Source organism: Anopheles marshallii, chromosome 2, assembly GCF_943734725.1.
Source record: "Anopheles marshallii chromosome 2, idAnoMarsDA_429_01, whole genome shotgun sequence".
Classification (NCBI taxonomy): Eukaryota; Metazoa; Arthropoda; class Insecta; order Diptera; family Culicidae; genus Anopheles; species Anopheles marshallii.
Genome location: NC_071326.1, coordinates 50271479 through 50285829, shown reverse-complemented (window position 1 = coordinate 50285829; position 14351 = coordinate 50271479). Strand labels below are relative to the sequence as shown.

General features: G+C 43.4%; 2 protein-coding genes across 2 annotated transcripts; one reads left to right on the top strand and one right to left on the bottom strand.

Annotated features, from left to right (window-relative positions):
- Window positions 1-158: 158 nt before the first annotated feature.
- Window positions 159-7645, top strand: LOC128708731 (polypeptide N-acetylgalactosaminyltransferase 14-like). Its single transcript, XM_053803710.1, has 4 exons — window positions 159-490; window positions 6051-6340; window positions 6408-6939; window positions 7003-7645. The coding sequence occupies exons 1-4, from the start codon at window positions 159-161 to the stop codon at window positions 7643-7645; spliced, it is 1797 nt and encodes a 598-aa protein (XP_053659685.1).
- A 1248-nt stretch (window positions 7646-8893) lies between these two features.
- On the bottom strand, window positions 8894-10664 carry LOC128708267 (WD repeat-containing protein 37). The gene is made up of 3 exons (XM_053803228.1): window positions 10274-10664; window positions 9335-10196; window positions 8894-9269 (listed from the first exon to the last, which is right to left on the bottom strand). Exons 1-3 carry the CDS (start codon window positions 10662-10664, stop codon window positions 8894-8896), a joined length of 1629 nt encoding a protein of 542 aa, XP_053659203.1.
- Window positions 10665-14351: the final 3687 nt, after the last annotated feature.

The window sequence follows — 14351 nt, the reverse complement described above, 5'->3', positions numbered from 1 at the left end:
TGCCGCACGACGTCTCCGAAAGATCTTGCCCGGCTGCAAAGTGGCCACCGGGCACCAACTTCCACGGTGCGAACAGTGTTAATTCGTCTTAGCCCCGCATTGCGAACCTCACCGACTCCGACGCCCTCCGCCAACGAGATGCGAACGAGGCCGGCAGAATGAAGCTTCAGCGCAAAAAACCGATCGTCTTTCTGCTGATCGTGGCGTTTGGCGTCCTGTTCTTCTGCTGCAACAACCTGTATCTGTTTCACATGCCGAAGATGCGGCGCAAGGTAGATCAGGACCAGGCGGAGCAGAATCTCATCGGCGGGCTGCAGGTGGTACGCAGGCTCTGGCATGGATGGGCCATGGAAGAACCAGCACCACCGTCCGGGGGCGGTGGTCCAGCCCTCGTGACTACAGCGGTGCCGTTCGAACAGCATCACTTTAACCGTACGGTTAGCGATCGACTCGGTGCCGAACGGCCCATTCCCGATACGCGTCATCCAAAGTGAGTAGTTACAGTTTTATGCGGGATTCATGTTCAGGGTGGAACATAATAATCGTGCTGTTCCCTCACATTGACGTGGGTTTTTTTTCTCGCAAATGGTGGCACAGTGTGTGTGCAGATTGTAACTATCACACATTGTTGAGAGCAGTAAAATTTTCTGGATTTCCTAACCGGAAAACCGTTGAGGGCTGTGCTATGCCATATTAAAACCATCTCTCAATCCGTTGTTTACACCCGCTTGAAATAACAGATACGCTTCTGTTTCTACGTTTCATGATCGACCCGTGATGGAGTTTTGTTCGCTAGGAATTAACCAAACAGGGGCGGCCCGGTGGCATGATGGTCGCGGCGCCGTCTTCACACGAACGGACTGGACCAAAATCCCATCCGGGCCAATCCCCCGTAGCAAGGACTGACTATCCGGCTACGTGGTAAAATAAGTCGATACGACCAGGCCGTTCTAACGAAAAAAAAAAAACCACCCCAAACTCTTCGTCCGAGTTCTTTGCGAAATTATCAACACAATGAGAAACAATATATACTAGTCCGATTTGTGCCGGAGTTGGATGCCAATCACCACACCCAGCTATAAAATGTGGACACAGTGTGTAACATAACAATGTAAAAACCTCGAAATGTGGGGTTTGAAATCAGTAATTGAACAAGCACAGTGAATATAATTGGCATATTAGCAAATATTTAGCAAATGAAATGTTTATTAATCATTCGTTAAAGTTTTTATCTAAGAAAAGAATTTCCAGAATAATATTTAAACGTTTATTGAACGAACCGTATTGAAGACACATATCGAAAGCTGTATTCTTCGTCTTTAGTTCCACAAGCGACCTATAAAGTGTTTGTATGTTTCTATGACCCGGTGTTTCGAGAATTCACCGAAATACAGCGAAGGTTGTAGATCGAATCTCATTTTGACCAGCGCTTGCAAGAAGATATTTGCATGTTTAAATAAGATGTTTTACGTTGTTGATTTTTTTAAACTTATTTCTTTACTTAAAAAAGAAATAATTAGGAAAAATATTAGAAACGATTATAACAATTAGAATAAGAATTATTAGAAATAATATGAGGTGCCATAGTGACTCAAAGGCTCGATAATCTAAGTAAAAGAAAAATATGGTCTACAGCCCACATAAGGCTGACACATTTACGGCAGCCGTAATTCTCAATAATAAAATGAAATAAAAATAAGGAAAAACTATTTTGGTTTCAAGCTGTAAAAGTGTTTTAAGATTTATGGCTTTTAAATAACTTTTTTACAATAATAGGAAAATAGTTGGAATTTAAAAATATATTTTATATTCATATTTAAATATTTATTTTTGTAATAGCACTCTTTTTGCATAATACAACATCTTTCTGATTTGGAACTAGAATGTTTAGGAACAAATTTAAACTAATGAGGCTAGTAAATTATAACCCCTGAAGGTCATTTTAAGATAGTTTACGTGGAGACGTGTTTTCCTAAGTCATATGCATACCATTTAATGACCCGGTAAGATTATTTTTATCCCGTAGGCGGTGTAATCCTTGCCACGTGGAACCTATCCAGGTGTGTTTCGAGTGCCGAGACACGAATTCAAGGCCTTTATTGATGTATTGTTTAATTAATGTTCAATTGGGTAATAATAACAAGTTACGAGAATAAATCATGTTGAGCATTACACACGCGTACAGGTTTAGAACCACTGGCTGTGTGCCGATTAAATTTGAACCCGTTGGTAAACAATCTTGACCGGCGTTTTTCATCGCTTACCCATCGAAACATTGCCCGCACGTGGTCGAAAGCAACAGGCGTAGGCCGCTATAAGACATTCCGCTAATCAGCAGGAACGAATCACTTCGCAGTTTGTGGGGATTTTCTCGCCAGTTATTGACCCCAAAGCAAGGAGCCGAGGATGGGCTCAGTTGCTTCGCAGTAGTAAAAACGGTCAAGTGTGTTCAGCAACTCATCGGATTTGATTGACGATGGTGTGAGCTTGGCGCAGATAATCATGCAACTTCACGCACGATTGTTGGCAGAAGGATTCATACCTATGTATTGAACCATTGAAAAACACAAACATAACAACAAACTCGCACATTGTTATCTGTTCTGCGCTAACATTTCAACATCAATTGAGACTAAGCTAACGAAGTGTTGGGGTTCGAAGCAATAAAAGGTTGATTCTATAGTGATAACATGCGTTTGTTTGTAAGTCATTCAACATGAAGGGTTTTTAAAAGTTATTTCTTTTATTTAGTAAAAAATTGGATTGGACACCATTTTGTAATCCACTTGAAATCGACGCCAGTGTATCTACACTCGAAACAACTGGAAGCAAAAAAAAAATCAAACAAATGGTAATAAATTATAATTGGATAAACGTTACCAAAATATGCATAAAAGCTCCCCCATACGATAATGCTGTGATCGTTAAAGTGGAATATGTTTGGAAACAGGAGATCATTATGCAGCACATCACCTTTACACCAAACAGTTTTGTTCGTCTGACTGTCACGTTAATGCTTCTCACATACGGTACGTAACGTACTGGCCATTAATTGCTTGCCTCTTTGGTTTAGTGATGTGGCTAATTAAAATTCCCAGTTGTTCTTGTTGTTGATATTATTTAGAGAGACTTCTTCAAATTTCTTTTCTAAATTAATGGACAAAAATGTTCATATAAGGCGTACGCAATAGTTTGAGGTAATAGAGAATATGACATTATGGGAATTGTTGTTAATACTGTCCAACATTCGTCTGTTTGTTTGGCTAAAGGTTTAATGCTTCGAACTATGCACATATGCCGCACTAGGGTGCAATTAAAAAAACCTTATAGATAAAGTGTAATGAGAGTACGACATGTCCAGGTAAAGATCCTGTATTAATCAGTGTCAGTATAGCAGTATTTTCAAGAGTTATTGAGAATTGATATTAACTCTACCATTAATACAAAATAGATATTTAACTATCAGGAAATAAATTAAACGGAACACGGAACACAGAACGATAGGGTTAAACCGAAGTGCAGTAGCATGTCAAATACGGACCGGCCGCATGCCGGTTAATCCAGCCTGTCCAGCCCAATGGAACTTAACGAACGTATAATTCGCTGCACGACATTGACGACGGCGAACGCCGTCACTAACGAACATAGAGCGTTATTATATCAGTTCTTTCTCCATTGTACCAAAAGTGAGTACAGCACATTAAAGAAATCTTCTGAACAAACCTCTCTATTACGATAGGCTATCCTAATCCATCCTATCTGCTGAATGTCCACGAGAACGAAGAACACTTACTGTGAACTCCTGGAAGATGTTTTGATTCTGTATCTGCAGGATTATCCGGATGATTTGGAGCAAAATACTGCCTAATTTCATGCATCACATCAATCAAATGAATTGTTGGAGTCAGAAAAAAATCATTGTTCATGGCCAAACTGCAGATTGTATTGTGACCTTATCCAGATTCTTTGGAGAATAATGGCATCGAAGTTTTGCGCCAAGGGACAGTTGGCATCAAAGTTTTTCAATCAACATCCTACAGGACATCAAAGTGTGCATAAGAGATTGCAGAAATCAAATCGCCTCTCAAACAGAACAAAACCCTCAATGTTAAAACAAATCTTTGAAGTAATTAAAACCAAAGGAGGAGCTACCAAATACTAAACATGTAATTTCAAGACAGTTTGTTTCAGTGGCGGGTTTAACGGTAAGCGGACTGAGCGGTCTCGTTCACAAGGGGAAAACCTTACAAGAGGTCGAGTCCACAAGAAGCATCAATTTTGCTCAATGAACGTGTGTCGCTTTGCTTCAACCGTTGTCATGTTGAGCTCGAGTAAATACTCACAAAATTAACACGATAATCGTTACTTTGGTCCTTTTCCTGCTCTACATGGTTGCAGATATCAGAGGCTTCGCGTACGCTTAGACCCACAGAAAGATCATGATCGATTGATACTAAAAACTAGGAAGAACTTACTTACTTATCAGGTGCTACAATCGCTTCGTGGGCTTGACCTGCTGCACGTGTCCTCTAAACCTCTCAGTCAAACCGCCTCCTCTGTCCACGTGGACGACTTAAAAAGACTTTACGGGCTGAGTTGTTCGGTGTCATTCTCATGACGTGATCAGCCCACAGGAGCCAGGCGAGTCTAATCCGCTATACGACAGTAAGTTCGCCGTACAGCGCATAGAGTTCGTCATTGTAGCAGTTCCTCCATTGTCCTTCCACACAAACCAGGAAAAATTCTTCTAAACATCGTCCATTTTTGAATAAGCTGAAAAGATAGAAAAACTTATAAAAAAGTTAAAAACGGATTTTTGTTATTCAAGAAGAAGGGCCAGGCCGTATTGCTTACAAGTAAAGGTAGCTTAATCTAAGATACAATTCACAGTCGTTTGAAGACATTTCCTTCTCCAAACAGTGAAAGGTCACCTGATCCAGGTTGTACTCGGCCGTGAATCCGATTTCATTCAACATCATATTCATTAGCATAATATAATAGATCCGCTGATAAAATTATATATTTAAAAAACGGAATTTATTTTTAAACGAAAAAAAAATATTAGGCTAAATTCCATTATTTCCCGGGTATAAAATGGGTCATTAAAACAAATGGGAGTAATGATATAAATAATGAATACTTATAACTAGTACTTGTTATAGTATAGGTACTAACACTGTAATACTATAACTATAATACTTATAACTTTAAGAATAATATAACTTATTCATTTCCAATTAAATTAATTAAAGGTAAAATCGAATAAAATTCAATCAAATTGGAAGCTGAGCTCAAACAGGTATTGAGAAATCCAATCACACACCACACATAAATCTACATTGTCCTGTTGGTAGTCGTAATCCACTCGAATTGATGAATGCGTGATTACATGTTATATCTCACGGCTCATGCTCACCATAGGCTAGGTTCCATCACCGCCACCCATTGGGGTGGACTGGGAAATGAAATTTAAATAAGTATTCAAAATATTTGGATCTCTAGCAGGAAGTCGGCAGGCCCTATACATATTAGCGTCTGTTATCAACTGGCGTAATGGCTTTTGGAGCTTGGCTAGAGTAGTATGTTGAAACGAGTTATTTACATATGCTTCATTATTCGATTTGAAGGCTTCACCGCCACCGTCAACACACAGATTATGCCGCCTCATGAGCTTGAATGTCATCGAACTGATTCACCGGTTCCGTGTGGCTTTGGATACATTCGCATCGGAAAATAAGAATTTACGGATTTAAGCTGTTTTCGTGTGTGGTATACGACAATCGGGGTTGCCTGCCCCTGGACCCGAAGCAGTGAGTGCCGCTCCTACGGGACTCGGTCTACTAATGATGCGTACCGAGGTCAGGCAGAGTGTGTACGCTGTTCTCGCCTAGCAGCCTAGCCAACAAGTGGTGTATCGTACAGCTGAATGTTATTCATTAGTCTTGTAACTAAGTGTTTGTTAACATGTTTAAAAACAATGCAGGGGTTTTAACAATGATAACTTGATACAAAACAACTCAACAATGCACACTTTGAACTTATCTTTTTAGCTGCCAACAGCGCACCTACCTCACGACTCCTGGGCGTACTACAACTGTGATAATAACGTTCCATAATGAAGCTACCTCCGCACTGTTGCGAACGATCGCCAGCATCCTGCAGCGTACTCCGCCCGATATGTTGCACGAAATTATCCTGATCGATGACTGCAGCGACAATCATGAGCGCAGCAGCTTGGAGCATCCTGCGAAAATTGGTAGAAAACCTCAGGATGTTAGGTATTACGAATCATTAAACCAAATACCACTCGTGAGATACTACCGAAATTCGGTGCGACAAGGTAATACTTGCTGGAAAGCGTTATTGCATTCAAATGCAGCGTTTAATTCATCACTTTCCGTGTGCAGGACTGATACGCTCCAGAAACATTGGGGCGACGTACGCGAGTGGAAGCTACATCCTGTTTCTGGACAGCCATTGTGAGGTGAATCGGGGCTGGCTGGAACCGCTGCACGATCGTCTCGCGATCGACGCGACTGCCATCCTTAGTCCGGTGATCGACATCATCGATCCGCGTACGTTCGAGTATCGGGCAAACAGTGCCCGGTTGCGGGGCGGCTTCGATTGGAGCCTTCACTTTCGCTGGTTGCCAATCGCCGAGGAAGAGTTCGAGCATCGGCGACACGATGAATCGTTACCGTTCTACAGCCCTGCCATCTCCGGAGGCATATTTATCGTGGCGAAGAATCTGTTCGAGCAGCTGGGAGGGTTCGATCCGGGTATGGACATTTGGGGTGGCGAATCGCTCGAGATGTCCCTGAAAGCGTGGATGTGCGGTGCACACGTGGAGGTGGTGCCCTGTTCTCGTGTTGGGCACGTCTTCCGGCGCAAGCATCCGTTCAGCTTTCTACCCGACGGCAGCCATGTGACGTATCTACGGTAAGTAAGCACTTGTAAAGGTGCGTTGAACGCAATTGTATCGACATCCGTTTGCTGTTACAGCAACACGAAACGTGTGGCACTCGTTTGGATGGATGAGTTCCAGAACTTCTTCTACGAAGCCCGCCCAGAGGCGGTACCGATCGATGCGGGATCGATTACACAGCAGCAGCACCTGCGACGGTCGTTAAACTGTCGCAAATTCAGCTGGTACCTGCAGAACGTGTTCCTCGACCTGAAGCTTCCCAACGAGAACAATGTCGCTTTCGGGCAGCTACGACACGGCGAACGATGTCTTGCCGTTAAGCCAAAGAGAATGCCAGCATCGGCAAGAACGCGTAAACGATTGAGCGAGAATGACATCACATTGGTGGACTGTGGGGCACGTGATATGGACGGAAACGAAGGGCAGCTGCAGTGGGCGCTACATAAAACCAACGGTCAGTTAAGTACGGACCGTGCGGTTTGTCTTACGGTGCGTAATGGTTTCGTCGCGGTAGAACGCTGTCGCCAGAAGAGTAACCTTCCGCGAACGGACGATAGGGATGGACAACGGTGGCAACGGCAGGGCGGTACACTGATACACCAAGCAAGCGGGATGTGCTTGGAAAATCTCGTCAGGGATGATGTCGGTGCATCCGAGTGCCGCCGTGGTGCACCGTCGCAGCTGTGGAGTTTCTCTGTAGAAGTGCAACAGCTCACGTAGGTGGACGGTTGCGGCTCATGTACCAAAAATATACATTAATCGTTTTAACTTCCGCCTTGAACGGTTCGTTCTTTCTTTCCGTCTTTTCGTAAAGAATATACAGCCGATGGTTGTTTGTTAGTTGATAGTATTGTTTCCTTTCTCCAAGTGTGTTTGTTTACATCACAAGATTACATCCGAATTGAGTACCAGCCGTGCGTTCGCACTTGCTTTTGGTATTTTGCTTGTCGTCTCGATTACCCACAATGCTCTTCAAAGTCAACCATCGTCCATCCGATCATCAATAAATCTTTGTAACGTGTAGCGTTAAAAATAATGGGCTCCAGTCTACTGTCCATTGTCCGTGACGGAACTGTGATGGTTTGTTCATCGTTTCAATTATGCAGTTCTACATGTCTGTGGCTATTCTTCCTTATCCTTCTAAGTGATAATACACATTCTTCCTTAACATTCTACTAACCCGTACCCTGGAACGGCCCAAACTGTTCCACCCAAAACTGATGCTAGTTAAACTATAGTTGGGACATTAGATTTCCCTTCCATTTCCGTGAGGTGCCGTTAGTGACTGTATTTAAATATTGTTCTGTGTTGCCTCCTGGTACATCCTATCTGCTGCTTATGCTTGGAAAATTAAGGTGTTGCTATGTGGCGCAAAACTGGTAATTGTGTGCTTTTTTTCTCCCAGTATTCAAATAATCTAATTAGTTTTGTAAGGTAGCTGTCCCTCAACATAAATATTTCTATTGAAGAAAAAAAAAATGCTTACAATATAGAAATGACCTAAAACCACATATAAATATACCCAGAATGTGAATGAGATTCTTCTCAATAAGTGTACCTCGTGACTTTTTTATCCCTTCATAGCAATGAAACAAGGAAGAAAAGAAACCTCCCGAAATCCTGCACATTTAAGATGCTGACGCAAAGTGAAAGTACTAGAACAAGTATGGTTGTAGATCCAAAAACATGTAGCAGAATAATAATTTCGTCTAGCGAGTATCGATTTCGATTCCAATTTAACAATTCCTTCGTCTGACGCAGCATCACTGGGAAGCTTACTGTACCGTGTACTCTAATGACTAAGTAGTTGGTGGCAATGCAACGCGCAACGAAACATACAAAAAATAACCATTATCGATTAAACTAAAACAATGTAACGAACGAAACAACGAAAAACAACATGTGCTTCCTGCTCAGCTTCGATCCTCCGCCTCGATTACCTGCTTGATATACACATGAATTAGCTGCTCAGTTGTCTTTGGGTGGCAAGCAAACGCCCCAGCCTAACACTCGCCGATCGAAACCGCTCGAGAAGAGATTGCAGTTTGAGCTGATATCCTCGGTCCAGGCGACCGCGGATACCATACGTCGATGGCCTTGGCGGCTCGTACGGGGTAACCGGGCAATGCGCTGTCCGTTCAGATCGAACAGCCGAATATGGCGATTATCGTGCGGGATGGCGATCACACCGCTGGCCGACACGGCCAACCGATTCACGGCGGAATCCGTGCGGATGGTTGTAAGCGCAGACCGCATGTTACGCAGCTCCCATACCTTCACCGAACGGTCATCTGATCCGGAGACTACCTTGTCATCACGTGTGAATACTGTAGAGGTTACATTTCTGGAAGAAAACGACAATTAAATTTACAGGACTTGCCAGGAGGAGATTCGCAGACGCTTTCTTACTCAGTGTGTCCTTGGAAAACTGAAACCGCCGGAATGGGGTCACGGAAATCCCACAGCCGGAAAGTGGAATCGCGTGAAGCAGTCACAACGAGCCGTTGGCTCGGATGGGCCGACGCGTGGGTCAGCTCGTGATCGTGGCCGCACAGTGGATGCAACGGCTCCCGTGTTTCCACGTCCCACAGAATCGCTGTCCGATCCCAGCTGGCCGTTATGACCTGATCTCCACCGGGTAGCCAGTCGGCTGCTACCACCACCGCCGTATGTCCTCCGGGGCCGGAAAATTCACACAACGGCGTCCGCAACACATCAATCCGTTCCTTTTCTTCGTACGGTCCTTCCTCCTCTTCTTCGAGTTCCTCCTCCGAGGAATGACCCTTTCGTGCCGGTACCTCCCAGTTCACGGCAGCTTGCCATATTTGAGCGGTGGCATCTCCACTGCCAGTCAGCACAATGTCACGCGTCGGATGAAACTTGATCGAGTTGACCGATCCACTGTGGCCCTGATATTGCAGCAGACATCGTCCCGTATCGATGCCCCAAATGCATGCACTGTGATCGGCCGAAGCGGTGCCGATGATAGGCTGACCGGCTTTCGTGCTGACCTGCCAAACACCGTCCTTGTGGCCGCAGAATTCGCGCACTAGCGAACTGACGACGGACTGAGCCTTGAAGCTTGAAACGATGCGACTCGTCTGTGCTCGCAGCTTGTGGCCCGCCTTTACTTTGCTGCCTGCACTGCCAAGCTTCGATTTGAAGCTCTTATTTACCGATCCATCCACCTCGAATGCGTCCTGCATAGGAAGCCTCTCACCGACGGTTGAATCACGCGGAGTTCCAGCGACAGCTTCCAACTTTTCACGCACTGCAAAAAAAAACAAAAGCAGGGATAAAGCAAATGTTCACGAAATGTCCCAATTACTTTCGGTCCAGCGTACTTACAGCTCATGTTTTCTACATGCAATAGTTCAAACTCCTTCTCGATCTGCGAAAACAGATGATGCAGTCGTGCTCGGAACGGTTCCTCGCCTCCTCCCAACGATCCAGGCATTATGTCTTCCGCCAAACTGCCCAGCTTTAATGAGCGTTTTGCGGTTAGCTGTTTGCCCATGACGGAGGTCCCGCTGACACAACCGGCCGTCGCACCCGTTACTGCCGGTCCAGTGGCACTTCCTCCCACACCAACCCCAGCAACTCCAGCTGGTCCCACGACGCCTGCCGTAGTACCAACCCCGGCGGAACCTCCACTAGCCGAGGAAGAGCCGACCGCAGGTTGCTTCGACGAGGATCCATCTAATGGCATTTTCTGACGACCAAGCAAATCTAAAGCCATCGATTTTATCGAATCCGCTACCGTGAGCTGGTGCCTTAATCCGTTTCCGTGCGCCACCACCACCACCGTTGCGCTCCGGGAGCGCTAGCGATATCGTTGTCGTTGTTATGCAAGTGTGCAAATGCGTTGATTGCCCCCTCTCAAAGCCAATGCCACTTTCTGCCGTTGCTGCCGTTCGTTTTTCAAGGCAATAAGGAAAATTCACCCACTTCAACCCACTTTTCAGCTGCACTCTCAAAAATCGTGTCACTGAAGGTCAATATTTCCTAATCAATTCCTATCCGCACGATAACAGGGGCGCAATTTCGTTCAAAGAATCATATTTATCAGCGAAGAATTGAAGTGGCACTACATGTCCCGCTTACCACTTAGTTAAGTTTCGTCGTTTTCCCTTGCCACGGCAAGGGTACAGGTGTTTTGAGGCCCAATTTTATGCGATAATCTACACCAAAACAGGGACTAGATGTGATCCTCCTAGCGCTACTTGTCGAATTTGTTTTGAGCACCAGATTTGATCGAAGTGACTAAAGGTGAGGTGTGCTGTCAAGAAGAACAGGGGCGTATAACTTTTGTCTATGATTCATGATTGCGACTAAAATAAGGGGCCATTTTATTTCTTCACTGTTGTGCAACAGAATTTAGATTATTTCGAATTTAAATAAATGTTATCGCTTCCAAGAGTAAATAGTTAACAAAAAGTTGAAATTGAAAAATAAAGATAATGTGTGATATAGTTTCACAGCCCTGCAATATTTAACAGTTTGACGTCTACGATGGCGTTTGACAATCACTGACCAGGGGGTTTAAAACTTTGTGCGTGTAGGCTATTTGAAGTCCTTTCGCTCAGACTCCTCCGCTACTTAATGCTAACTTTTCTCCTTGTTTAACTTCGATTTTTTAAATTTCATAACAAATGCCTCACTATTGGGACAAAAATGCGTTATATGGTAAATGCAATTTAAATAATTCGAAGGGATCGCCTAAAACGTGTTTTGAATACCCACGTCACGTGACTATCAAAAGGCAGTTTTTGCATTCAAGAACTAATTATGTTGTGTTGTTCAATTTCTTTCCCAGTTTCACGATAATGACTCAAATTTACGAATTAATTCTTTATTTCGCTTGGCTTCCACACCAAATCTACTTCGTGCGACTTTTTGGATGTACGATCGTCATAACGTAGTTTATTGCACTGCTATCATCACCACGCGACCGTTGCACAACGTTTTGTTCGGAACTGTTGACAAAGGATCGCGATCGAACACTTGCTTTCATTTCGAGAAAATCTTCTTGCAGCTCCTTGATGAGATATTCGAACCGAGTGATGCGACCAATGTACGACTCGAAAACATCCGGGTCTTGTTCTGACGTGGTTTTTGATTCGCTCCTATCCTTCAGCTTGTTATAATCGTCTAGCAATTGATCATATTTTTGACGGCTCACAAAATTATCCAGGTCCTGAGTTGTTTCGATTTTCGGCAGATCTCCTACTGTCTCCATGTTCAAGAAACGGTTTGTATTGTTGCGTTGCGTTGTACTCCGCTAATATTTCACGAATGAGCTAATCTCACCGAAAGACAAGCTATAGAATAAAGCATTCGCATCAGTTGCCAGCCGTAAAAATTATCAGCTAATGATTGCTGGCATAACAATGCGCGGTACTGGTAGATGAAATGCCTCAGATAAATGATACAAAATGCAAAGCTTGGCTCAAGTGACGAAACATGCAAGACGCTCAAGTCAACATACGATATGGTGTTTGTTGTTGTTTTTACAAAAATAGTATGAGAAGCTGCATCCAGAACCAGATTTTAGACGTGATTCTTTTTTCATCGCCCAAAAATAAGAGATAATGCTGTCGTACAACTTCGTATCAGATTGGTGACGTTGTTTAGACCTGGGTGTACGCCTGATAGGGGGTTTACGCAAAAGAAACGTGTACACTTATCTGACTTTACAAGGTGAAGCGAAATAGATAATGTAGGAGCGGTTTTTTTCGGAGTTATGCCTTTAACATTCTGTTCTTGGCAAGCGCCATTGGAAGGGCGATCTTAGGTAACGTATGCATAAAAATTGGATAAACTGCAATGAAAAAAGAAATATTCACAATGATTGAATCCAGTAAAGTCCGCTTGAATCTTGTGTTCAATAAGCATTTAGGCAAAGTGTTGCGAAGCCTATTGTCATTAGGCGCCATTAGGTGTTAGTTGTCTTCAATTAATCGTAAAACAAGATACGAAAATATTTGTATCAGCCATTCCTTCTGGAAGAATGTCTTATATTCAGAAGTGACTGGTCTCGACAAACACTTTCACAAAATTAAGCCCATCTTTTACAGGTATTTCTCCCGGAATTTGTCCAGATTTTTAATGGGCATGTTAAAAGGTTATTCTCTACCAGAGCGTTCAGGTGCTTCTTCTGGCAGATTGTCTACTAGTCGGATGCGAGTGGTCTCTAGGGACTTTTACACTTAAAAATTGATCCTGTCCAGGTACTTCTTCATCATCTTGCCGATTGCTGCAACCTCCAGGATGAGCGAAAAGATCACTTTGTCGCTGATGCACGCTGTACACTTCTGTTTGGCAAACCAACCTTTCTCCAGATGGTAGAAGCTATTATTACAGAGAATGGAAGTACCACGTGAATCCCGTGGAATGGACCGGTGCCCAAGGACCGACAAATAGCAAAGTAAGGCAGGTTTCGATTTTTGGCTAAGAAATTCATCGAGGACGAAGCAAACGTCCAAAGTCAACGGTGTTTATATTACCCCAGACATCGTAGAAAGGTTGCTGTCGAAGTACTAGGAGAATTCAGTAAAAAACTGACTCTGCTCAGCTCAGTCTAAGGTGATCCAGTTATGCAACATCGAGAAACAAAGGGAGCAGCGTTAAGGACGTTCATGCACAGGATACTACACCTCGGTTCAGGACGGTAGTGTCAAAGAGACTAACATAGACTCACCGAGATATGATAGTTAAATAAATATCCTGACGTCCTTCATAGATTCTGCTTCACGCTAAAGAAGCTATATTGAATCCACTAAATCCTGCTAAACCCCGCTAACTTTACTTGCACACGGAGGAGTATGTACCACCTTACAAGTCGTCTTATCCTTAACACGCCTACATAAGCAGAGGAGTCGCGGGTGGTTCCGATTATAACGCCGGATAGAAAATTAGTAAGATAATGTACTCCGTGTGTCAGTTCAAAAGTTTATTTTTCTTAAACTGTGTGTGTATGTGTGGCTGTATTGGGTAAAACTACATGATTGCTGTTCGAAACGATTGTATGCTTAGCGTTTAGTATGTAATCAACAAGGTTAAACCATCTAGAGCTCGCTAATGTGTGAGGCATCACTCAACAGTAGTTTAAACCCTTGCTTTACACATGCAACAACACATCATCGGTTTAGCTGTACAGTGAACAGTAAGGTAGTGTTAGTCAGTTAGGCTCCTATTTGAACAATGCTTTTGTTTTTTTTTCACAAAACCATAAAAGTTATTCGTCTAAACACCCATGAATGATCAATATCTACACACCTGGCACCCATGGCGAATTTGTAGCTCAAATACCCACAATATACTATTTTATCTATTACAGTTACCATTTACTCTTTCTGCCAGCAGAAAATACAGCTAATAAATCGTCGTTGATCGCAATGTCGTTTAATCGGTCGCTCTCTTTGTG